Source organism: Acomys minous (assembly GCF_964271855.1).
Source record: "Acomys minous genome assembly, chromosome: 19".
Classification (NCBI taxonomy): domain Eukaryota; kingdom Metazoa; phylum Chordata; class Mammalia; order Rodentia; family Muridae; genus Acomys; species Acomys minous.
This window is the reverse complement of record NC_140499.1, coordinates 61,266,002-61,290,471: the sequence shown is the minus strand read 5'-3', so window position 1 is coordinate 61,290,471 and position 24,470 is coordinate 61,266,002. Positions and strand designations below refer to the sequence as shown.

At 43.5% G+C, this 24,470-nt stretch overlaps 2 protein-coding genes across 7 annotated transcripts in view; one reads left to right on the top strand and one right to left on the bottom strand.

The window, feature by feature from the left end:
* Positions 1-24,470, bottom strand: part of ASH1L (ASH1 like histone lysine methyltransferase) — a 118,052-nt gene that overhangs the window by 15,257 nt on the left and 78,325 nt on the right. For all 6 annotated transcript variants that reach the window (XM_084768939.1, XM_084768941.1, XM_084768942.1 and 3 more), the window contains 9 exons: positions 19,979-20,185; positions 19,669-19,815; positions 13,478-13,586; positions 12,492-12,656; positions 12,225-12,319; positions 9,884-10,038; positions 6,795-6,947; positions 2,969-3,023; positions 2,755-2,887 (listed from right to left, as the gene is read on the bottom strand). In XM_084768939.1, coding sequence (XP_084625065.1) covers positions 2,755-2,887; positions 2,969-3,023; positions 6,795-6,947; positions 9,884-10,038; positions 12,225-12,319; positions 12,492-12,656; positions 13,478-13,586; positions 19,669-19,815; positions 19,979-20,185 — 1,219 coding nt within the window. The remainder of the gene's footprint in view (positions 1-2,754; positions 2,888-2,968; positions 3,024-6,794; positions 6,948-9,883; positions 10,039-12,224; positions 12,320-12,491; positions 12,657-13,477; positions 13,587-19,668; positions 19,816-19,978; positions 20,186-24,470) is intronic.
* LOC311590205 (large ribosomal subunit protein eL30-like) lies at positions 1,069-2,505 on the top strand (the record flags this gene model as incomplete). Its single annotated transcript, XM_084769083.1, has 2 exons — positions 1,069-1,112; positions 1,402-2,505. 2 exons carry the CDS (start codon positions 1,069-1,071, stop codon positions 1,760-1,762), a joined length of 405 nt encoding a protein of 134 aa, XP_084625209.1. The 3' UTR covers positions 1,763-2,505.

Below are 24,470 nucleotides of genomic sequence, written 5' to 3'. Positions count from 1 at the left end.
TTCTCTTTGTAACAGCTTCTGCTGTCCTGGACACACTCTGTAGACCAGGCTGGCCTTGAACTCAGAGATCCCCCTGCCTCTGCCTCCTGAGTGCTGGGATTAAAAGTGTGTGCCACCACGCCTGGCAAGGGCTCAAATTGGAGCTGATCTTGCCTCAGCCTTTGGGTGAGCCACCTAACTTGACTTCATTTGTACTTATTGTCATGAACAAAGCATTGACAGATATACAATAAATTGGTAAAATACTTATGTAATATAAAAGTTCAGGGAACTTTTTAGGATTTTACAGAGATTACACTGTTTTTGAGAAATGACTCAACCATCCATTCCAGAATTTTCTGTGCTCTTGCACGTGCATGTCTGTCTGTGTATACCACAAAAAGCAGGTGTTGTTCTGAGGAACCTTGTCCACCTTGTTTGAGGCAGGGTCTCTCGCTGACCTGAGTTAAGGAGTGAGAATGACTTTTGTCTCGGCCTCCTCAGCTCTGGGACCACAGTGGCACACCACCACATCTGCCTTTTCTCTTTAGACAGGGTCTCATTATAGTCCTGGCTGGCCTAAAACTTACCCTAGAGACCAGGCTGGCATCAAGATCCACTTACCTCTGCCCATACCTGCCATTATCATGTAGGTTTTGAGTATCACACTTAGATCCTCATGTTTGTACAGCATGAGTTTTCTTACTGACTGAGCTAATTTTTAATAAAAAATTATTATTGTTATGTGGGCACATACCTAGCTACATATAGAGGTCAGATAAGGACTTAGCAGAGTAAATTCTCTTTTTCTAACATTACACTGTGGGTTCTGGGAAGAAATTCAGGTTGCCAGACTTAAATAGTAAGCACTTTACCCGAAGAGCCATCTTGCTGCCTGAGAGACCATCCAGCCACCCCTGGGACTCACTGTTAGAAATTGTATGTACACCAGGATGCCTTTGAACTCAGAGAGATCTACCTGCCTTTGCCTCCCAAGTGCTGAGATTAATTAAGTGGTGTAACTATATACCACTATACTTGGCCAGATTATTTTCCTTAATAGAATTTTACATTACTTAGCACAATGCAATGCACACATTAAGAACACTTAATGAAAATGACTTCTTGGCATCGTGGGAGCTCCTTTCTTTGTCGCTTCCCAGCCATCTTGGCAGCAGATCTTGGTTGGGGATTGTCCTGCACCTAAGGCAGGAAGATGGTGGCCACAGAGATGAAATGTTAAGGAGGCTGGAGAGATGGCTCAGCGGTTAAGAGCACTGCCTGCTCTTCCAGAGGTCCTGAGTTCAATTCCCAGCACCCACATGGTGGCTCACAACCATGTATAATGTGGTCTGATGCCCTTCTCTGGCATATACAGGTGCACATGCAGATAGAGCATGCAGATTCATAAAACAAATAAAGAAATCTAAAAAAAAAGTCTCTGGAGTCGATCAACTCTGGGCTCCAGCTGGTTATGAAAAGTGGGAAGTATGTCCTAGGATACAAACAGACTCTGAAGATGATCAGACAAGGCAAAGAGAAATTGGTTTTCCTCGCCAACAACTGCCCAGCTTTGAGGAAATCTGAAATAGAATACTATGCCATGTTGGCTAAAACTGGTGTCCATCACTACAGAGGCAATAATATTGAATTGGGCACAGCGTGTGGAAAATACTACAGAGTATGCACACTGGTTATCACTCACCCAGGTGATTCTGATAGCGTTAGAAGCATGCCAGAACAGATGGGTGAAAAGCAAGCCAGGAAAGTTTTCCTTGAATAAAGCTTTGCCAAAGCTCTTCTTTAAAACAAAACAAAGCAACAACAACGAAAATGACTCCTCTTGGTCTGGAGAGACTGCTCAGTACCTGAGAATGCTAAGTGCTCTTGCATAGAAGGGTCAGTTCTCAGCACCCACATGGTGACCTGCAATCGTCTCTAACTCCAGTTTTAGGGAATCTGACAGCCTCTTCTGGCCTTAGTGGACACTGTACACATGTGGTGAATATATGCATATGCAGGATAAACACTGATACAAAAGTTAAAAAAAGAAAAAGAAAAAAAGCCAGCGTGGCAGTCCACGCCTTTAATCTAAGCACTTGGGAGGCAGAGGCAGGTGGATCTCTGTGAGGCCAGCTGGTCTACAAATTGAGTCTAGGATAGCCAGGGCTGTTACACAGAGAAACCCTGTCTCAAAAAACAAAACAAAAAACCCCAAAACAACAACAATAAAAATTACTGTCAGGCTGATGAGCTGGCTCACCAGGTAAAGGTACCTGCTGCCAAGCCTTCCTGACACTGAGAGTTTGATCCTTGGAAGCCACACACAAGGAGGAGGGAACTGATGCTTCACCATGCATGCTGTGACAGGTACGCATCCACATTTTATACATGCATAAAATAAATAAACAAATGTAGTAATTAAAAAGTTACTGTCCTTATCAACAGAAAACTTAATCTTCTGCTGAGTGGTGGTGCTGCACACCTTTAATCTTTAATCCCAGCACTCAGGAGGCACAGGCAGGCAGATCGCTGTGAGTTCGAGGCCAGCCTGGTCTACAAAGTGAGTCTAGGACAGCCAAGGCTACACAGCCTCTAAGACAGGGTTTCTCTGTGTAGCCCTGGCTGTCCTGGACTCACTTTGTAGACCAGGCTGGCCTCAAATTCACAGAGATCCACCTACCTGTGCCTCCTGAGTGCTGGGATTAAAGGAGTGCACCAGCACACCTGGCTCAGAACAGACTTCTTAAGTTTGTGGATGACAGCAGCACATACCTCAGCATTTCGGAAGACCTTGAGCATGTCGGCGTCAAAAGCTTCTACTGTTTTATAATACCCGATGAGGATCTGCTTCTCTATGGTGCTAAGATCCAGGGGGTCAGAGATCTTCTCATAATACTCGGCGTTCCTGGAGCAGAGAGCAGGCTATCAAATGGGTGCACTAACTCCTTTTCTGAGCTCTGCAAGGCTATCAGAAAAGTGCACCTACTTTTTCTTTGGGGGGAGAGTCAAAAGTGGAGCTGCAAGGGCTTGCTGGGAAGAATCTGTGGAAGAACACAGGGTTTAGTGCATAGATGTTTAAAGACAAGGGCAACCAGGTGACTAAGTGAGGTGGCATGTACCTTTAATCCCAATACTCTGGAGGCAGACATTCTTTATATAAAAATATTTCACATAATTACATAATTTATTTACTTTCATACGTATGGGTATTTTGCCTGCGTGCATGTCTGTGGACCACATGTGTGCCCGGTGCTGCTGGGAGCTAGAAGAGGACATCAGAGGCTCTGGAAATGAAGTTGCAGACAGTTGTGAGCTGCTACATGAATGCTGGGAATGAACCTGGGGTCCTCATTTAATTAAAACAAACAAGCAAACAAACAAACACACAAGCATATGAACGCAATGGTGCATGCACAGCACTTAGAGGACAATTTCAGAAGTCAGATCTGTTCTTCTACCATGTGGGCAGAGAGAGTTAACTCAAATTGTCAGGGTTGGTGGCAACCACCACTACCCACTGAACCATCTTCATTTTAAACACCCCTAATTGATTTTGTGATCAGAAAGCTACTTATATTGCTAAAATACTTAGCCCTAATTTATAACTGGTTCTTTATTCACGACTGCACAAAAGACATGTCTTAGGAAAGATGTTTACATGAATTTTTTTCAAAAAATTTAAATGTCATTTTTATCATTTTATTAATTTAGATATATGGATGCTTAGCCTGAATATCTATTTGCTTACCACATAGGTGCCTAGTTCCCTTAGAGCCCTGAAGAGAGTTTCACATCCCCTTGAACTGTTTCCCCCACCCCCATGCATCACTGTGTCTATGTGAAGGTGTCAGATCCCCTAGAACTGAATGTGGGTGCTGGGGATTGAACCTAGTACTCTTAATGGCTGAGCCGTCTTTCCAGGCCCTCTGGCTTGAATTAGTTTTACAGATGGTTGTGAGGAGCCATGTGGGTGTTGTGACTTGAACCCAGGTTCTGTGGGAAAGCAGTGCTCATAATGGCTGAGTGCTCTCTCCAGCCCTCTTTAAAATAGTGTTTAAAAGAATCTGTTTTATTTGTACCTGTGAGCACATGTCAGACGGCTCACAGTGGCTCTAGTTCTAGGAGATTTGTTGGTACTTGTGTCCACAGGCACTGCACTCAGGTGCATATAGATAGCCACACGCTGACACATATATCTACAGTTAAAAAGAAATAAAGATAAATCTTTAAAGAAAAAAAAAAAAGCTGGGGCTGGAACTCAGCTGTTAAGAGCACTTACTGCTCGTGCAGAGGAACAGTGGTTGGAGTCCCAGCCATATGGAGCCTCATAAGCATCATTAACTCCACTTCCAGGAGCTCCAACGATACCTTTTGATCTCCTCAGATACCAGGCACATACATACAAAAAAGCTGAGTTATATACAAACTAAATCTTGAAGAAAAAAAAAAAAGCTGAAAAGCAGGCAAGATGGTTTGGTGGATAAAGCACTTCACACACAAGCTTTCCTTGTGGCAAGCGATTCTTACAACTAAGATAAAAGTAGAAGGAAAAAACTGATTCTACCAAGTTGTCCCTTGATTTCACATATCTGCCATGGCTTGCACACAATTAAAAATATTAAAAGTGAGCTGGGTGTGGTGGCACACGCCTTTAATCCTAGCACTCCGTAGTCAGAGGCAGGCGATCGCTGTGAGTTCCAGGCCAGCCTGGTCTACAAAGTGAGTCTAGGACAGCCAAGGCTACACAGAGAAACCCTGTCTCAAAAAACCAAAATAAATAAAAAGATTAAAAAAAAAAGTGCTAAGTGTGGTGTGGCATTAATCCCAGTCAGCACTCAGGAGCAGAAGCAGGCGGATCTCAGAGTGCTGGCTCATAGACTCGTGGTTAAGAGCACTTATAGTGGAAGCTTTAAAAACTCACTTGTGTTAGGTAACTATGTTTTAGTTTTAATCCTAAGCATGGTATTATGGGGGTTCTTTTAGTTTGTCCAGAGTTGTTAACTATGATTGCCTCGTGCCGGCTCAGAGAGGGACGTGATCTTTGCCAGCTGCAGATAGTTTAAATCTGAAGACTCTGCGAGCACCGAGAGGAAAAGGAGTCTGAGGAGGAAGGCTGCTGCTGTGTCTGCTGTGTGCTGTTTAGCTCGACTGCTGGATATACAAAGACTGGACTTGTCCCAGGGAACTAAGCCTAAGAACGTCTATGTCCCCTGTCCCTTCTAACCTTTCTCTCCTGCCCAGTGTTGGGGGTTGGAAGGGAGGTAGAAGGATAAGAAACCCCAAAAAGCAGATAAATAGTATGCCAACAAGCACTGGCTTCTCTCTGCACTGTTGTGGAGACAGAGTCCCACTGTGCAGCACTGATTGCCCTGTAACTTTATGTGGACCATGCTAGCCTCAAACGCACAGCAACCCTCCCTATTAAATTCACATGGTGCTACATTTACAATTTTAAAACTGCAATATTATCTCATCCATAAAAATTAGACAAAGAAATTACGTATCCTCTAGCTAAAAAATTATCCATAAATACAGTACTTAACTATAAATAACAAGCATAAAATATGTACAAAACTCTGGGTTCAAATTCCTGCAGGGGTTATTTGTTCTACAGGTTTTGTGTTTGTTTTGTTTTTTAAGATTTATTATGTATACAGTGCTCTGCCTGCATGTACACCTGCATGACAGAAGAGGGCACTAGATCTCATTAAAGATGGGTGTGAGCCACCATGTGGTTACTGGGAACTGAACTCAGGACCTCTGGAAGAGCAGTCAGTGCTTTTAACCTCTGAGCTGCCTTTCCAGCCCTGTTCTTCAATTCTTTAGCTCTGACAACAAGCACAATTAGGGGCTGGAAGGACGCTGCTCAGTAGTTAAGAGAATCTGCCTGAATTAAGAGAAGCTCTGAGTTCAATTTCTGCCGCCCGTGTTAGTGAGCTCACAATTGCCTGTTAACTCTGGCTCCAGATGATCTGCAACCATCCTCCAACCTCCATGAGCACTGACTGCATTCACATGGACAGATACCTTCCTTCCCCTGTTGGAGCAGTGGCTCTGTGCACTGTGTAAAGACTGCCTCTGCACGTTATGACGCATCTCCTGCATCATATCTTGCAACTACTGTTCTCCGTCAGCTTCTGACTGGTTAAGTAAGAGCTGAGCAACCAATATTGGGGTGGAAGAGGAAGGTGAGACTTCTGAGCCCAGGGACAGGGTCTCAGGTGGGGACAAGAGAGAGGAGTCACTATTGGGAGACAGATGAAGAAGCAGGTGTCAGAATAAGACTAAGATGGCAGATAATGGGTCATGAGGGACGTAGGCCAGGCCAGTATTGTCAGGTTAGAATAGCTGCGTATCTGCCCAGCTATAGTGTACAAAGATTTTAATAAATGTAAAGGTCTCCAGGTCATTATTCAGAGCAAGGTCTGGTATAGAAAGCCTCATGGTTACACTCCCCACACATAATTTAAAAAATAGAGGATGAAGAGATGATGGTTTTGCTGCTCTCGTAGAGGCTTCCCAGAACTCACAGGGCAGCTCACAACCATCTATAAAACCAGTTCAGGGGATCTGATGTCCTTTTCTGTCCTCTGTTGGCAAAAAAGTATGCATGTGGTGGAGTGATACATGCAGGCAAAACCTCCCACACATATAAAAAAGGAAAAAAGGAAAAAAAAAATCTAAAAAGAGACAAATGTTGAAATCTCTCATCTAGAATTAAGTAGAAAAAAAAATGCATCTCCTAAATTCATAGTCCTACACTGTTGCTTGTTCTTGAGGTCTGGGGTTCTCAGGAGAGGGTGGGTGCACACCTTTGTAGGAGATAATACCATCACAGATCTCTTTGAAGATCTGTGCTAGGCGTGCTGCCCGAGCCACTTCCAGGTTTTCCTCTGCAGCTGCCAAGCGTCGTGTCCGAACAGATCTAGCCGTTTGCAGGGCAGAGAACTGGGTCATGAAGACATCTGCAAGGACAAGGTGAGAAGCAATTTTAGGAAACGAAGAATATGATGTATCCTTTTCTTTCCCAGTTGCCTCCTGCCATTGTTTTCTTCTTTTTCTTTTCCTTGAGGATATTAAGTAGACTTAACGGGCAGATCATTGCTTCTCTTCCTCTAGAGAAAAGCCAGAAAACCCTGGTGTTTACAGAGTGGTAAGTGCTACTAGTGCAGTAGCTGCAAGGGTGCACTTCAGAATGAGTCTGACCCTCCTCTCCTTAGAGCGACACACTGGTTTGTTTTCTTTCACTTTACCTTAAGTCTCTCAGCAGTGAAGAGTGCGCACTGCTCTTGGTTGAGGACTTGAGTTTGGTTCCTAGCTCCCATATCAGGTGCTCACAACCTCCTCTAACTCCAGCTCATGATATGTGATGTCTTCCTCTAGACTTACACTCACACACTTAAACATAAAATGAACACCTTTAAATGAATGTGTGCATACGCTGAGGGAGTCTAGGCTGTACTCTTGATCATGTCACCCAACGAGCTAAATACTCCTGTCAAAGTGAATGTGAGGAGGGGGATGGCCTGCATGTGTGCTCGAGTGTGCATGTGTTCACTCAGCAACAGGCAGGTGCCTAGCACTGCACAGCTGTGGTTGTGTTATGTAGATCAGCCTGCCCTTGACCTTGCAGTTGCTACTTCTGCTTCAGTTTACCGAATGCTGGGATTACAAGATTATGCCACCACACGAGGTTCAAATAATGGGTTGTCCTTTTATAAATTTCGTGTGGAAGCAAGCAAGCCTAGGGAAACGGTTAGCAAGTTGGGACTCCTTTTGTTGGCCTCACACTCGGCAGCCTGAGACACTTACCTGATCATACTCTTCTTGCACACCCTCCCTGAATAAGTCACCTAGCAACTTTTAAGACAGGCTCCCTACTTGCAGAGAGCTGCACACACACTCTCTGAACAATGGAATGTTTGTCCTTGATTTAAAAACATCAAATTTAGCCTGGGTGTGGTGGTGCACGCCTTTAATCCCAGCACTCTGGAGGCAGAGGCGGGTGGATCTCTGTGAGTTCGAGGCCAGCCTGGTCTACAAAACAAGTCTAGGACAGCCAAGGCTAGCTAAAATCACCAAAAACCAAACCCCCCAAAACTTAGATTCTTTTCAACTCCACTTATAAGGGTCAGTAGGCTGATCTTGCCCAAACTGGTTTGAATGGATGCACAGTAAGACAAAATATATTCTTTTTGTTTGTTTGGTTTTTTTCCAGCCAGAGTTGCTCTGTGTAGCCTTGGCTGTCCTGGACTCACATTGTAGACCAGGCTGGTCTCGAACTCACAGTAGTCACCTAATTTGCTCTGTCAGTTATAATAGAGAATGTCCTCAAACTATGTACCTAATAACCAAGCTCTTCCATCTGGAACCCCAGAGGAAGCCCACACTCAAGCACGTGAGTTTTCACTCCTGCGGCCTGAGGTCACCCTTGACAGTAATATGACCTATTCTATCATTTGCTTTGAGTAATGTCATTGTGCTACTTTCCAAAATCCATGTGAGCTCTTTAGTTCCTAATCACTGTTTGCAGTCCAGTGATTGATGTGTCTATTTAGTAAATGATTGCAAGATTTGAACTGTTTGGTTTGTAACTTCAAAGAGATTGTAACAACCAAATTGCAGAAAGGATTTAAAATTCTGGGAAAATTCATTTTCTCTAGGCTGGTGAGATTGCTAAAAGGATAAAGACGCTTGGTGCAAAGGCTGTTGACCTGAGTTTGAACCTCAGGATCTACAAGGTGGAAGGAGAACAACAAGCTGTCCTCTACCCGCCACATTCATGTTGCGCCATGGTCTCCACGTGTCCTACCCTCCTTAACAAACAATTTACCAAAAGGCATGTTAGCTCGTGCTCCTAACCCAGGACTACGGAGGGACAGGAGGGATGAATGGGTCTTCAAGGTCCTCCTCAGCAGCTGTGCAGCAAGTCAAGGATAGCTTGAGCTACATAAGACCTTTTCTCATGAGCTCAAACTAAGAAACAAAAGAGTCTTTAAAGAAGTTCTTCAACTAACTAGTTTATTTGAGACAGGGGCTCCCTCTGTGGCTCAGACTGGCTTCAAGCTGATGGGGATCTGCCTGCCTCCCTCTCAGTACCGATATTACAGATGTATGTTAAGCCATTTCTCTGGCTCTTTTTTTCTTTTCTTTCTGAGAAAGTGTATCGTCTCATATAGCTTAGGCTTGCTCCCAACGCACTGTGTAGCCAATTTTTTTTCTTTTTTTGAGACAAGAGTTTCTTCGTGTGGTAGCTCTGGCTGTCCTGGACTCACACTGTAGACCAGGCTGGCCTCGAACTCATAGTGATTAGCCTGCCTCTGCCTCCTGAGTGCTGGGACTAAAGGCGTGTGGCAACATGCATGGCTTTGATGTCTTTTTTCCCCTTCTGCCTCCTTCTCCTCTTTTAAAAATACTTATTAGTCTCACTTTGTTTGTGTGTGTGTGGGCGTCTATGTCTGCGCACGCAATGCCCATGCAGGGCAGGAGAGGGTATGTGACCCCCTAGGACTGGAGTCACAGAAGGTGGTAAGCTTCTGTATATTGCTGTATTGACGATCGGAATGGAACCTGGGTCCTCTGGAGGAGCAGCCTGTGCTCCCAATAGGTGAGCCATCTCTCCAGCTCTGATATTTTTTTTTTAAAGTGATTAAAATGATCATTTTGGGATAATTTCACAGAATTATGAGTAAGTCTTCCCAGCTAGCCGGTAGTGGCAAAAGATTTCAATTCCAGCATTTGAGAGACAGAGATGGGTAGATTTCTGTGAGTTCTAGGTCAGCCTGGTCTACAGAGAGAGCCCCATGACAGCCAAGACTACAGAGAAACTCTGTCTCAAATAAGAAAGCAACAAAACAAAACAAAACAAAAGCAGAAAAGAGTAAGTCTTCTCATGCCTTACCAGATTTAATATTCCCGTCATCTCTACAGATGCCATTCCAGCGGGTATACAATGATGCAGAGTGAATATCGCGCGTGTGCTTTACTTCCTCCTGTTTATGATGAATCTTTTCCCAGTTTCGGACCAAGAACACGTGATGCTTTAATACAAAGTTCCTGCAAAAGGAGAAAGGGGTGTTCCTTACTCATGCTGTCAGTTTATCGCATGTCTAACTCCATAACCTGTTACGTGATCTAGGTAGGTGAACTCAACAGGAAATAGGGTTTGGCGCTTTTAAAGACAGTTACAGAACTGGGTTGGGAAGTTCACACTGGTCATTCTAACAACCAGGAGGCTGACAAAGGAGGCTCAGACTTTAAAGTCGCCTGGGCTACATACAGAGACTTGCAGAAAGCCAAACGCCATTTTTCTATATTATCTACAAACATCTGGCGAGGAAAGTAACCAGGCCAGAAAGCAGAGGTTTATGGAATGTTTGTATAAGTCTTGTTTTGTTCAGAGCCTTGAACTATTATAGTCTAGGCTGGACTCAATTCTTGTAACCTTCCAGTTTCAGGCTTCCAAATCCTGAGAATACAGAAGTATACCAGAACATCCAGCTACCTGTACAAATCCTGTGGGTTTGTTTGTTTAAAAAGTATCCATTTGTAGCACATGCCTGTAATCCCAGCACTTTGGGAGGGAGAGGCAAGTGGATCACTGTGAGTTCAAGGCCAGTCTAGGCTACAAAAAGAGTCCAGGACAGCCAGGGCTACACAGTGAAACTCTGTCTCAAAAAAAAAAAAAAAGTATTAATTCATAAATTTATCTGGCTAAACTCACACTGTAGACCAGGCTGGCCTCAAACTCAAGAGATCTGCCTGCCTCTGACTCCTGTGTGCTTGGGATTAAAGGTGTATGTCACATGTCACCATGCCTGGCTTTATAAATTTATGTTGAGACAGGGTCTTAATGTACCTCTAGCTGACCTTGGGACTCACTATGCAGACCAGGCTGGTCTGCAACTCAAGTAATGGGAGTAAAGCTGTGTGCCATCAAATCTAGCCAATTTATTCATTTATTTATTTTTGGTTTTTCAAGACAAGGTTTCTCTGTGTAGCCTTGGCTGTCCTGGACTCACTTTGTAGACCAGGCTGGCCTCTAACTCACAGAGATCCGCCTGCCTCTGCACCCCGAGTGCTGGGATTAAATTTTTTCTGTTTTTAAGAGGCAAGATCTTAATAATGTAGTTCTGTCAAGGCTTGAACTCCTAAGATCTGCCTGCCTTTGCCTCCTGAGTGCTGGCATGAAAGGTGAGTAACCACGGCTGGGCATGGTGGCGCACGCCTTTAATCCCAGCACTCAGGAAGGAGGCAGAGGCAGGTGGATCACTGTAATTTGAGGCCAGCCTGGTCTACAAAGTGAGTCCAGGACAGCCAAGGCTACACAGAGAAACCCTCTCAAAAAACAAAACAAAGAACACAACAACAATAACAACAACAAAAACAAAACACAAAACAAACAGGTTTCTCTGTGTATTCTTGGCTGTCCTGGACTCACTTTGTAGACCAGGCTGGCCTCCAACTCACAGAGATCTGACTGCCTTTGCCTCCTGAGTGCTGGGACTAAAGGTGCGCATGCCCCACCATGCCCGGCTCCTAACTTTTATTCATTAAAAAATGTTTATGTATGTTTATAAGTGTGTTTATGTGTGTGTGTGCTATGTGTGTGCAGGTAACTATGGTGACCAGAAGAGGCGGTCAGGCTCTGTGGAGCTGGAGTTACAGATAATTTTAACTATAAAATTATAAGCTACAGAAACAAAAAGCTTTTTATTTTCAAAAATTATTTTCACTCTACTTTATGTGTCTGAGTGTGTTGCTAGTGTAGCTCATGTGTGCCTGGTTGTCAGCGGAGGCCAGAAGAGGGCATCAGACCCCTGGGGCCGGAGACAAAGATGGCTGTGAGCTGCCATGTGGGTGCTGAGAATTAAACGTGGGCCCTCTGGAAGAGTACCCAATGCTCTTAACCACTGAGCTTCTCTAGCGCCCAAGTCTAAGTTCTAGGACCTCACATACAGCTGGGTGTAACGGCACGCACCTTTAATCCCAGTGCTTGGAGGCAGAGGCAGCTAAATCTCAGAGTTTGAGGCCAGCCTGGTCCACATGGAGAGCTCCAAACCAATCAAGGCTACACAGTAAGACCTTGAATAAAATCAAATTAAAAGCATATACATTTTTGTCTATAGTTGGATTAAGACTGTGTAAAAAACAGACCAACTTTATGAAGTTAGGCAGTATTTGAAGTTGACAAGCAAATCAGAAAGTTTAAAAAGCATTCAGTAATAAAAAAAAGCTCTTACCTCTCTCTATTGGACATTGGCTTCATCTGTAATTGCGGAGTCAACCTTGTTGGGGTATTGATGTTTTCACTGGGTTCTTCAGAGGGATGGCCTCTCTAAAAATTCATGTGGGTGAGAGAACATCAAGGAAAAAAAAAACCCATCAGATTATCACCTCTGAAATTGTAAAGCCACGGTTAAGACACAGCCCTGTGTGACCCTTGCTTCAGTAAGTGCCTCAAGGGGATTTGGAACAGCCTTTAGGGAACCCATGAGAACACGACTCACCCGTTTCTTTAGCTTGTGCTTCGACTTCCTCTTCTCTTTCGACCGTCCAGACCTTTTATGTGTGCTCACAGGCTGGCTGCTTTTATGGCTAGTGAGTCCATTCATTCGTTGACTTTTGCCCCCAATGATTCCACGACACTTCTCAAAACCACATTTACAAAGTTGCTGTAAGGAAAGAGAGTTTTACAAGTCCAAAAGGGGGTCTGAGCCCTTGGATACCCAGCTAAGCACAAATCAAGAAATTTAAATGGGCCGGGCATGGGGGTGCACACCTTTAATCTCAGCACTCAGGAGGCAGAGGAGGTGGATCGCTGTGAGTTCGAGGCCAGGCTGGTCTATAAAGTGAGTCTAGGACAGCCAAGGCTACACAGAGAAACCCTGTCTTGGGCAGGCGGGGGGGGGGGGTGAGATACAAAAGAAAAATAAAATTAAATGTAAATATGCAAATAATCAACTGAAGCCTATTCTCGTGGCTCATGCCTATAATTTTAGCATTTGGTAGATGGAGGCAGGAAGACCTAGAGTTCCTCTTCCAGCACAGGATACCTGAGAGAAGCTTGTCTCAAATGAATCAAGAAGAAGGAAGAGGACGGAAGATAGGGAAGTAGCTGTCCAGCCAGTGTAGTAAAAGCACTGAGTTAACGGTGCACACACTGACCTCAGCACCTGAGAGCTAACTTAGGGTATCCAAGGTTCTGAAACAAGTTTGGGGGTTAGACTGACATAACTTAGACCCCGTTACAAATAAACCAACCAACTACTTAAAACAAATAAAACACCCGGGCACAGTGGCAACTGTAATCCTAGCACTTGGAAAGACTGAACTTAAGTGAAATGACACTAAAGAGACATGACTGGAGAACAAGAGCAGGACACTGTGGTTTCCAGAGTTCTGACACAGTGACACCCACACATTAAAGAGTGAAGAGCAGTCTTCCTCAGTGTGACTCACTCTCAGTGGCTCCTTCTTGAATTTAAATCCCTACCTGTTTTTCTACATTGAAGGAATGAAAGTTGTAATCATAGGTGAGCTCAGTCCCAGCTGGCACATCCTTAAGTGCGTACAGTCCAATACGGTACACTCCATTAACAGACCTGTTTAGTAAATTAAGAACAAAAATGAAAGGTTGGGATTTCTCATCACAAGATAAGAAAACATGGTTCTTATAGCAAGCAGCCACGATGGCACTCTAGCCTTGTTTTCCTCCCTTTTATCCCTTTCCTTTTGTACGGGGGTCGGCCACCACTCTGCCTTTAATGCCAACACTCAGGCAGACAGATCTCTGTGTGTTTTAGACCAACCTGGTCTACATAGTTCCAGAACAGCTAGGGCCATGTACAGAGGAACCTTGTCTCTCCTTCCACCCACCCCCCAAAAACAAGCATCACTGCGTAGCCCTGGCTGGCTCGCTATGAGGACCAGGATGGCTTGGGATGCAGAGAGATCTGTCAGTCTCTGCCATGATGGACTGGGTTAAGGATGGACACTAAGCCCAGCTGCTTCTTCTTTGGCCTAGTTCCGTGTTGCAGCTTATACTGAGCTCAAACTTACTAGGTAGCTAAGGGTGACCTTGACTTCTAATCCTCCTGCCTCCACTTCCTGGGTGCTAAAGTGACAGGCACATGTTAGCACACAGGATTTATGAGGTGTCGGTGACTGAACACAGCCAGGCCTTTGTACACATTAGACAACCACTCTTTCAGCTGAGCTATTATCTCCAGTCCCTTGTGTTTTCACATAGGCTCAAATCCATTCTGACCCATCCTCCTGCGTCAGCATCCTTAGTGGTGAGTGCACACACATGCATCACTGTGTGTGGCCTTCCAGGGGGCCTCCCCTTCTCCCACATAGCCCCGCAAAATCATTTCTGTAGCCCTAGTTTCCCTGAACTCTTTAGGTAGACTAGGCTGATCTTACACTCACAGATATCCACCTGTGTGAGGATAAAAGGTGAGTGCCACCACGAACACTGAGAGCTCAGGCCAGCTGAGGCCTACACAGCGAGGACGCCACCTCTCCCTCTCTTCCTGAGACAGGGTTTCTCTTGTAGTCCTGGCTATTCTGTACTTGATTGTAGACCAGGCTGGCCTCGAACTCAGTGATCCGTCTGCTTCTACCTCCCAAGTGCAGGGTTTAAAGGTATGCACCACCACACCTGGCCTGTGAGACACCATCTCAATCAACAATGCCCTCAACCAAGCATCACTCTAACACCAGAGAGTGCTGCTTATAACTGTATTATTCTGTGGTGAAGTATGAGGACAGCCTTGATGACACAGAAAATTTGAGGTCAGTCTGGGCTAAGTGAGACCCTGACTAAAAAAAAAACAGAGAACTGCTTAATACAGTTGAGGCTCTAGGTTGAAACACCAGGAAATAAAACAAATCCATACTATACAAACTAAAATAATCCAAACAAACAAACAAACATACTTTGCTGAGTTCTTACTCATCTATATACCTGTATAATCGCCCAGAAAGCGCCTAAATCAGTACCCATGACACAAATAATCAACATTTTCCTCATCTCTATCACCGTGTAGTAGTTTTGGCTATTTTGCACTTCAAATAAATGGAATCACAGACAATAATCTACACCTTAATAAAAAGATTTTTATATTTTACGTGCATGAGTGTTTTATCTGTATGTCTGTGCATCATGCACATGCCTGTGGAGGTCAGAAGTGGACACTGGTTCCCATGGACCTGGAGTTACAGGTGGTTGTGAGTGCTGGGAATTGAACTCAGGCTCTCTATAAGAGGAACAAGAGCTCTTTACCACGGTGCCTTCTCTCCAGCCCTTAACATTTTAAAATTGTATATGTATGCGTGAATCTCTGTGGGAGAAGTGCGTGCACACTTTGTGTGTGGAGGCACCCACAGAAGCTGAGGTTGGGTGGGTGCAACAAACTGAACTCAGTTCCCTTCAAGAACAGCAAGTGCTTTCGAGGTTAAGTTACCTCCCCAGCTCTCACTTTGTCTTTTCCTTCTCTTTCTTTCTGATTGTTTGAGAATGGGCTTTGCCATGTAGCTGTAGCTGGCCTTGAGGACTCAAGATATCCACCTGCTTCTTGCTGATTAAAAGTGCACGCCATGACACCTAGCACTTTGACTTTGTTTTGAGCTGAAGCATCACTATGCTGTAGCTCCAGACTGGCCTGGGATTTGCTAGCTTCCTGCCTTAGCTTCTTAAATGCTCAGATTAAAAGTATGTGCCAAACAAAACAAAACAAGTGTGTGCCACCATACTTGCCTTTTAAAAATTGTATTGATCTATTTATGTGTATGTCTGTTTGTGGCCTGCAAACACCACAGCCTACATGTGGAGGTCAAAGGACAACTTGTGGGAGTCATTTTTTTCTTTCACCACATGGATCTCATGGATTGAACTCAGGGCTGGCAGCAGGCACCTTTTAACAGTGGAGCCATCTTGCCCGTACGCTGGTCTTAGCATGTACACTTTTATGCTCAGTCTTTTTTGCTCAATGTCACACTGAATTACATACATCAGTTCTTGTATCTTTACATATTGTAGTTTTCCATGTTAGGTAAAAAACATAATTTATATACCTATTCTACTGCTGATAAATATTTGACAGATTGAAGTTATTAGTTATTCAGGTTAGCCAAAGATACATAGTAAGGTTCTGTTGCAAAGAAAGAAACTCAACAGAATTTATTGTGTATATTCACCCCCTCGCCACCCCCCTTGGGTTTCACTGTGTAGCCCTGGCCGTTCTGGACTCGCTTTGTAGACCAGGCTGGCTTCGAACTCACAGCGATCCACCTGCCTCTGCCTCCCGAGTGCTGGGATTCTGGTATATTCTTGTATATGCCTTCCACCTTGTTTTACTTTACATTTTCATTACTACCCACAGGGGTAGAGAGTCATGAATTCTGCATCCAACGCCTCTGTGGGAAGGTTGCTGTAGGCAAGCCTATAGGGCATTTTCTTAATTAGTGACTGACGGGTGAGGGCCATTGTGGGTGGTGCCACTCCTTGACTGGTGGCCCTGGGCTCTATTAAAAAAACAAAAAACAAAACACCAGGCTGAACAAGCCAGTAAACAGCATGCCTCCATAGCTTCTGCATCAATTCCTGCCTCCAGGTTCCTGTCTTCCCTGCATTTGGCAATGGACTGCTGCATGTAAATATGGGAGAAGCCTTTCCCTCCCTGCACTGCTTTGGGTCATGGTGCTTCATCCCAGCAATAGTCGTCCTAAGACAAGGGCTGAGGTCAGTCTTAGTGTACCTGAGGTAAGACCTCTCATTGTGGATGATTAAAAATTAATCCATCCCATCCTTGAATATTTGAGACAGTTAAACTACATAGGCAGTCTACCTCAGAATCATGGCGATCCTTCTGATTATAGACACGTGTCATCATGCTAAGCTTTAGAAATCATAGTTTTATCCATTTGAAAAAACTATGGTCAGTTCTTTTGGAGCTATCTTTCCCTACTTTCTGTATCTCTCCTAAGTCCAAGGAAACATTCTGTGCATCTTTCTGGAAACTTACTATCACAAGTGGGTTTGGATAGAAGTAGAGTTACAGTCCATCCTTACTGAACAGCAGCAGCTTCGTCTATCAAGCTGTCTGGAATCCATGTATTCATTCTCTTCTCCAACCTAGAAATACCTTCTGTTTTACCCAGCAACCTTTATATTAAGTCTTAAAATTTAGGAAGACAAGTCCTTATAAATCTAGCTCGCCTTTGCTTTCCTCTATACTACTTTGTATGAATTCACTTTCTGTTCTTTACACAGGGTCACATTTAGATGCTTCTGGCTTTCAATTTTCTCTGTAAATGATTTATTTTTATTTTATGTGTATTGATGTTTTACCTGCAAGTATTGTCTGTGTGAAGGGGCTGGATCTCCTGGACCTGGAGTTACAGGCAGTTATGAGCGGACATGTGGGTTTTGGGAAGTGAACCTAGGTTCTTCAGAAAAGCAGCCCGTGCTCTTAACTCTGGTGCTCTTAACTGCTGAGCCATCTCTCCAGCTGTCATTTTTTTAAAAATTAACTTTTTATGTGTATGAGTGTTTTGCTGCAAGTGTAGCTGTGCACAACATGCATGCCTGCTGCCTATAGAGGCCAGAAGTGTGTCAGATCCCTCGGGATGGGAGTTACAAATACTGTGAGCCACCACATGGATGCTGGGAATCAAAACCAAGTCATTTGGAAGAACAGCCAATGTTCTTAAGCACTGAGCTGTCTCTCCAGGCCCGTGGCTTTCAGTTCTTAAACCTTGTCTCTTCTTGTCAGGCTGGGATTATGGGTGTGTACTACCATATTCAGATGAGTTAGACACATGTTAACAATGGGTTTATCAATGTCCACAAATGATTTATACTTTAATTTATAGGTCATCTTTATAATATGACATTAAGGCGTTTGTTTTTTGTATTTTTGAGACAGGGCTTCTCTGTGTATCAGCTCTGGCTGTCCTGGACTTGGTTTATAGATGAGCTTTATTTATTTTATGTGTGTAAGCACTCTATCTGCATGTCTACCTGTGTGCAAGAAGAGGGCATCAGACTTTAGTATAGATGGTTGTGAGCCACCATGTGATTGCTGGGAATTGAACTCAGGACCATTAGAAGAGCAGACAGTGCTCTTAACCTCTGAGCCATCTCTCTGGCCCTGACAATTTTTTTTTAATCATTAAAAAGCATTTATTCTATTTTTTATTGTGTCATAGGTAGGGGCCACCACTGCCTGGCTCTATTATCATTTTTAAAAGTATGGGCTGATAAATGAATTGGTATGTTATCTTTAAGCAAAGGCCACACCCATGTTCTATCATTCTAATTTCAGTATGTGTGCTGCTGAAATGCATAGTATTTTTTAATACAGTATTTTATGTGTGTGTGTGTGTGTGTGTGTGTGTGTGTGTGTGTGTATGTGTGTGTGTGAGAGAGAGAGAGAGAGAGAGAGAGAGAGAGAGAGAGAGAGAGAGAACAACTTGTGGGAGTTGGTTCTCTTCTTTCACCATGTGGGTTCTGGGAATTGAATTCAGCTTGTTAGGGAAGGTAGTAAGAATCAGATCCTCAGGGGCGAGAGTTAGAGGCAGAGGTGAGCCACCCATACAAATGCTGAAAACCAAGCCTGGGTCCTGGCAAGAGCAGTAATCACTCTAAGCTACTAAGTGCCTTGCACTGGCTTTCCGAGGACTGGAATGCAGGCATGTCCCATGTTTCCTTTTATAATTTAAAAATTATGTGTATGTGCACACATGTATGTATATGGATGTGTATACATGTATGTATGTGCATGTGCACGCATGTATGTATATGGATGTGTATACATGTATGTATGTGCATGTGCACACATGTATGCATATGGATGTGTATACATGTATGTATGTGTATGTGCACACATGTATGCATATGGATGTGTATACATGTATGTATGTGTATGTGCACACATATATGTATATGGAAGTGCCCATGGGGGCAGGTGCTAGCAGAGGCCAGAGATGAAGTTACAGGAGCTAGAAATCAAACTTAGTCCCTTGGAAGAGCAGTGTGTGCTCTTAAACCATTAACTACCCCTCCAGCCCTTCCATGATTCTTTTAAGATTTATTCATTTATTATGTATACAATGTTCTGCCTGAACATATACCCGCAGGCCTGAAGAGGGCACCGGATCTCATTATAGATGGTTATGAGCCATCATGTGGTTGCTGGGAATTGAACTCAGGACCTTTGGAACAGCAGTCACTGCTCTAAACCTCTGAGCCATCTCTCCAGGCCTCCATGATGCTTTGATATAATTATCTTCCTTCTCAATTAGATTTGACCATTTAACAGAATAAAAAAAAAAAATCTCACATTTCAAATTTTTTGTCTCTTCTAAAAATCCATTGGATAAGTAGTTAAGTTTAAATACAACCTCGCTGAACAAAATGGTACACATGTCAAGTAGGTATCTAGCACCCAATATTCAGTAAGCACCAGGATCAGTTTTACCATGATTGTGGTATCTTTCTCTGTAAGAGGAGTGAGGATAACCTTGAGGATAACCTAACGAAACAGCAAACATTTCTCTGCCTCAAAGATCTGGTATAATGGAACTTCCCAAGATGCTGTGTGAGAACTGTGTGGCAGCGGGAAGGCCAGCATCTGTTCTGTTCTGTGCTCGCCTTTGACCCCCCTCCTACTTTCTCACCATTTCTGCATTTCACAATTTGGGTCACAGCTGTGGTTGATGAACCTGGCCTCGTTCCCCATGCGGTAGCTGTCAATCACCATTCCGCTATCCAGGCTTAAACAGTAGTGGTCACTGTGATTGTGATACTGTTCAATCATCCTGTTCCTAAGGAAGAGAGAAATAATCGAAAGCCAATTACTGATTAAACTGGAAGGCAGCTACTCTCACCATCAATGCCAAACCACTAATTAGAGATTAAAAGAGTAAAGCTTTAGTTCTCTGTCCTCACCGTGCAGATCCATCATTTCACTGGAGTATCATTATTTACCTGAATTCTTGCTCGCTGACAACTTCCCCTAGGTATTCAATGATGAACTGGCCAGCTTTTAGGGGTTCTTTGGTTCTGATTCCCCAGCCTTTTTCCTCAGCTCGGAATCGTTCCAGACACTGCACCCACTCATGCCTCTGTATCCTCTGGTTACAGCACTGCTCACCACAGGGGCAAGTGTTAGGGGAACACTCAGCAAAGATCATTCTAGAAAGTAATAACTGTAGTCAATTCACATAATAATTTTTACTGTATCCATTTTATTTTATGGTTTTTCAAGACAGAGTTTCTCTGTGTAGCCTTGGCTGTCCTGGACTTGCTTTGTAGACCAGGCTGGCCTCGAACTCATAGGGATTCACCTGCCTCTGTCTCCCAAGTGCTGGGAATAACGGTGTGTGCCACCACTACCGGGTGTGTAACCAATTTTATCTTCAATTATTAGAATTTAACTTATGAGACAATTTCAAGAAGAGTAGCAAAATATCCAAGATAAAATGATATAATTAAAAAGTTAACATTCACAGTTTTAGAGTTAGCTTACAGATGATGTTCTCCCCTCTCCCTCTCCCTCCCTCTCTCAGACAGGATTTTTCTATCTGGTAGCCCTGGTTATACTGGAAATCACTCTGTGGACCAGGCTGGTATCAAACCCAGAGATCAGCCTGCCTTTACCTCCCAAGTGCCTGGATTAAAGGTGTGCGCCCCCATGCCCGCTCCACCCCAAGACAGGGTTTCTTCTTTGTATTCCTGGCTTTTCTGAAACTCTGTAGCCTAAGTTGGCCTCGAACTGTCTGTGCCTCCTGAGTGCTGAGTTCAGTCATGTGCTACCATGCCTGACTGGAAAGGTAGAGGAAGGAAGGAAGGAAGGAAGGAAGGAAGGAAGGAAAGAAGGAAGGAATAAATAAAGAAAACAAACTGGGCTGGAGAGATGGCTCAGAGGTTAAGAGCACTGCCTGCTCTTCCAATGGTCCTGAGTTCAATTCCCAGCAACCACATGGTGACTCACAACCATCTATAATGAGATCTGCTGCCCTCTTGTGTTGTGTAGGTGTACATGGAGACAGAACAAAGATTTTATTTATTTACTATTTACACAGTACTCTGCCCCCAGAAGAGGGCACCAGTGGTCTAGGGCTCTGAAGATATGAGAGCTCAGAGAGGGTGTAGCCTGTGATGTTGGCATGCAGGGTGTAGCAGTTTGAAGACACAATGGAGGAATGCTTCAGGGTTCAGCAGCTTGGAGGAAACTGCTGGCTGTATCTGCTGTTGACGGAGATGGGTATAGACCCAAAGACCCTTTGACCCTAAACATCCAGGACAGGGGACAGTCCCCTATCCCCACTAACCTCTTTTCTACATAGGGTTGGGAGGTTGGAAAAGAGGTTTAGGCCTAAATACCAGAAAGAGAGTTAAAAAAAAAAAAGAAGCAAAGCACTACCATTTTTCTGCTGAGCAGTCATGCTGGTCTTCTGTTACTGATTTCCATGCTACTTACTGCTCAACATTCCACCTTCTTTACACAAAAATCTTGTTTTGTAGTAGCTCATGGCCATTTATAGATTCACCATTTAGATTTATGTGTTCTGTTTTGAGTCAAGTCTTACTATCCAGCTCAGGCAGCACTAGAATCTTCTATGTACCATAATCTGGCCTGAAACATCTGATTTCTTTCTTCTCTTATTAAAAATAAATATAGGGCCGATGTTTGTGGTCCTACTGTCCTCAAACTCAAAAAGATTCACCTATTTCTGCCTCCTAAGTGCTTGGATTAAAGGTAGGCAGCCACCATGCTCAGTCCTTGATCTATATAAATTTACTGTACGTGTGAGTGTTTTGTCTGCATGTATGGATGTACAGCATGTCAGTGTTTTGTGCATGTAGAATCAGAAGAGGACTCTGGATCACTTGGAACTGGATTTATGCATGTTTGTAAAGTACCACATAGGTGTTGGGAATTGAACTCTGCTCTCCTGCAGGAGCAACAGTGGTACTCTTAACCCCTGAACCATCTTTCTAGCCTCTACTTTTGATCTTAACTCAGCTTCCTGAGTGCTGGAATTACAACCAAGTAAAATGAGGCCCAGCAAAACATTCTGAACATAACAGATATTTATGTGTCTTGTCAATGTTTAGTTTTTAAAAATTTCTAAGGGAGCAGGCAGCATTTGGGAAGATGAGGCAGTAGGATCACTACGAGCTTAAGCTACACAGTAAATACTTTTGAGCCTTTCTAAATTAGGTATGATGGAGGGAAATGCAGAACGGCTTTTTTATTTCCTCCCCAGACATAAAGGGTGCCAGGGAATGAAAACTATGGCTTCCAGGGAAGACCTCCTATCAGCCGAGACAGGAATGTCTTCATATGGTAAAAGAATCTTATTGGCCACCTGGTCCTCACCATGCAGAACTGTGCCTGTGCTACCTTCCAAAGTTTGCTTATTTTCAAACCAAAAGACCAGATAACAATGAAGATAAACCAAGTATCCCAAGTGATTTAGCCTCACAAGTTGCCACAGTTTCCTCAAGAATCTACATCCAGGTCAAAAGGGCCCAAATGATCTATCCCAGCAGAGACTGGACCAAAAACACAGAGAAAAAGATACAGCTAGCTTTTCCAGCGCTTGGCCAATATCCTAATTTTTTAAGGGTACCCAAAAGATATTTTTACCACCAGAGAGCAAGAAGTAATTTTTAAAACACAATGCCCCTATTCCCAAAAGATGGGATGGGCATTTTTGATTGCTTGGTGGATTATGAATTGTAATGGTAAGGGAAGAAAAAAAGTAAAGGTTAAAATCAGGCATCTTTTTCTTTCTCTCCTCTATCCTTTTCTCTTATTTTTCTCTCCTATTTGGTATTAGGGGAAAGGACGGGAAAAGGGAATGATGAAAGAAAGGGGATGGGATATAGGATAAAAGGTAGATTACTGAATCTACTGGTCTCAAATATTATGTATTGGTATGTATTATTATATATTGATAGAAATATAAGATTGTGGCTGGGTGGTGGTGGCGCACGCCTTTAATCCCAGCATTCTGGGAGGCAGAGGCAGGCAGATCATTATGAGTTCCAGGCCAGCCTGGTCTACAAAGTGAGTTCAGGACAGCCAAGGCTACACAGAGAAACCCTGTCTTGAAAAACCAAACCAACCAACCAAACTTTGTAACTCATTTATTGTATATTGATAGAAATTTAAGATTGCTTTGTTCAACTTTTATTAAATGTGCATGTGCAGCTTATTTGAAAATGTGGTATAAAGTTCTAGTCTTATGAAAGCTAAGTATTGCAAACTGTTAGGGTGATTGGAGTTGCAAATTAGTACTTATTCACCTATAAATAATTTGACTTGTAGTCTTGTTAGAAACTAGTTTAGTAACAGAAATAAGCTTTATTTTCTCTCTCTGTGTCTCTGTCTCGGTTTTTTGAGACAGATACATAGATATGAGTATATGCTATATAATGGTAAGTAAATACCATCAAATGCTTCAGGGATCTATAGAATATGACATTTAAAAATATTTTAAAATAAAAGGCTTTCTGACAGAGACACATCTGCTCCTGGCACCACCTCTAATCTACTTCAAATAAGATGATGGGCATCAAAGAAACAAATGTGGTAATAAGCTGGGCACTGGAGGGGGGAAAACAACGCAGAAACTGTCCTTCGACTGCCCGTAGCAGGCTGTCTGAGCAAACTGTGAACAAGCAGGAACACTGACTGCCCAACTTTGCAGGGACTAAGTGGTCAGTCCTTCAAAATTCCTGCTTCACAGAAAAGCCTGCCAGACACTCTGGGCCAGCAGGCTGGAGACTGGATGCCCCAGTGACCCAGAGAAACCTCTGGTGACTGTCCAGGCAGTCAGCTGTCTCTCGTTTCTGTAGTTCTGGAAGCTGCTTGCTCGATGTTTCCTCAGGTAATAAATATTATTTCCTTCTAAAGTCTCTGATGGGGTGGAAGACGAGATAGTCACAGTCTTACTACAACTAGGTTTAGTTGTTTAGGAACTAAGACAGTGTTTTAGGTCTAAAAGGTGTTTTCAGGTCTAGACAGATGCTTTTAGGTTGGTAGATTAAGAAAGCGATCTAGGTACAGCGCCTAGGACTCTCCAGGACAGGACAGATAATGGAATACTTTTCCCAAGGATGCCAAATGTGAATAGGCTGACACTGTAAATGTGTGGGTGTAATTCTTACCTCATAATTCTAGTAGTTGTTCTTACTGTATTTAACAAAACTGTATTTGAACAGAAAGGGGGCTGTGTGATGGAAGTTTTGGTTTCTTTGTCATCTCAGTTGTGTTATGTAAATACGTTTTGGTTCTAATCCCAAGTGTGGCATTTTAGTTTGAGCTTTAGCTGGTCCACACCTGTTGTCTCCTAGAGGTGTGGCTTTTGCCTGCTGGTGAGACCTTCTTTGTGCAGAAGGGAGGGGGTGTGGCCTAGGGCTCTGAGGTATAAACGAGAGCACAAAGAGGGCGTGGTGTGCTGTGCAG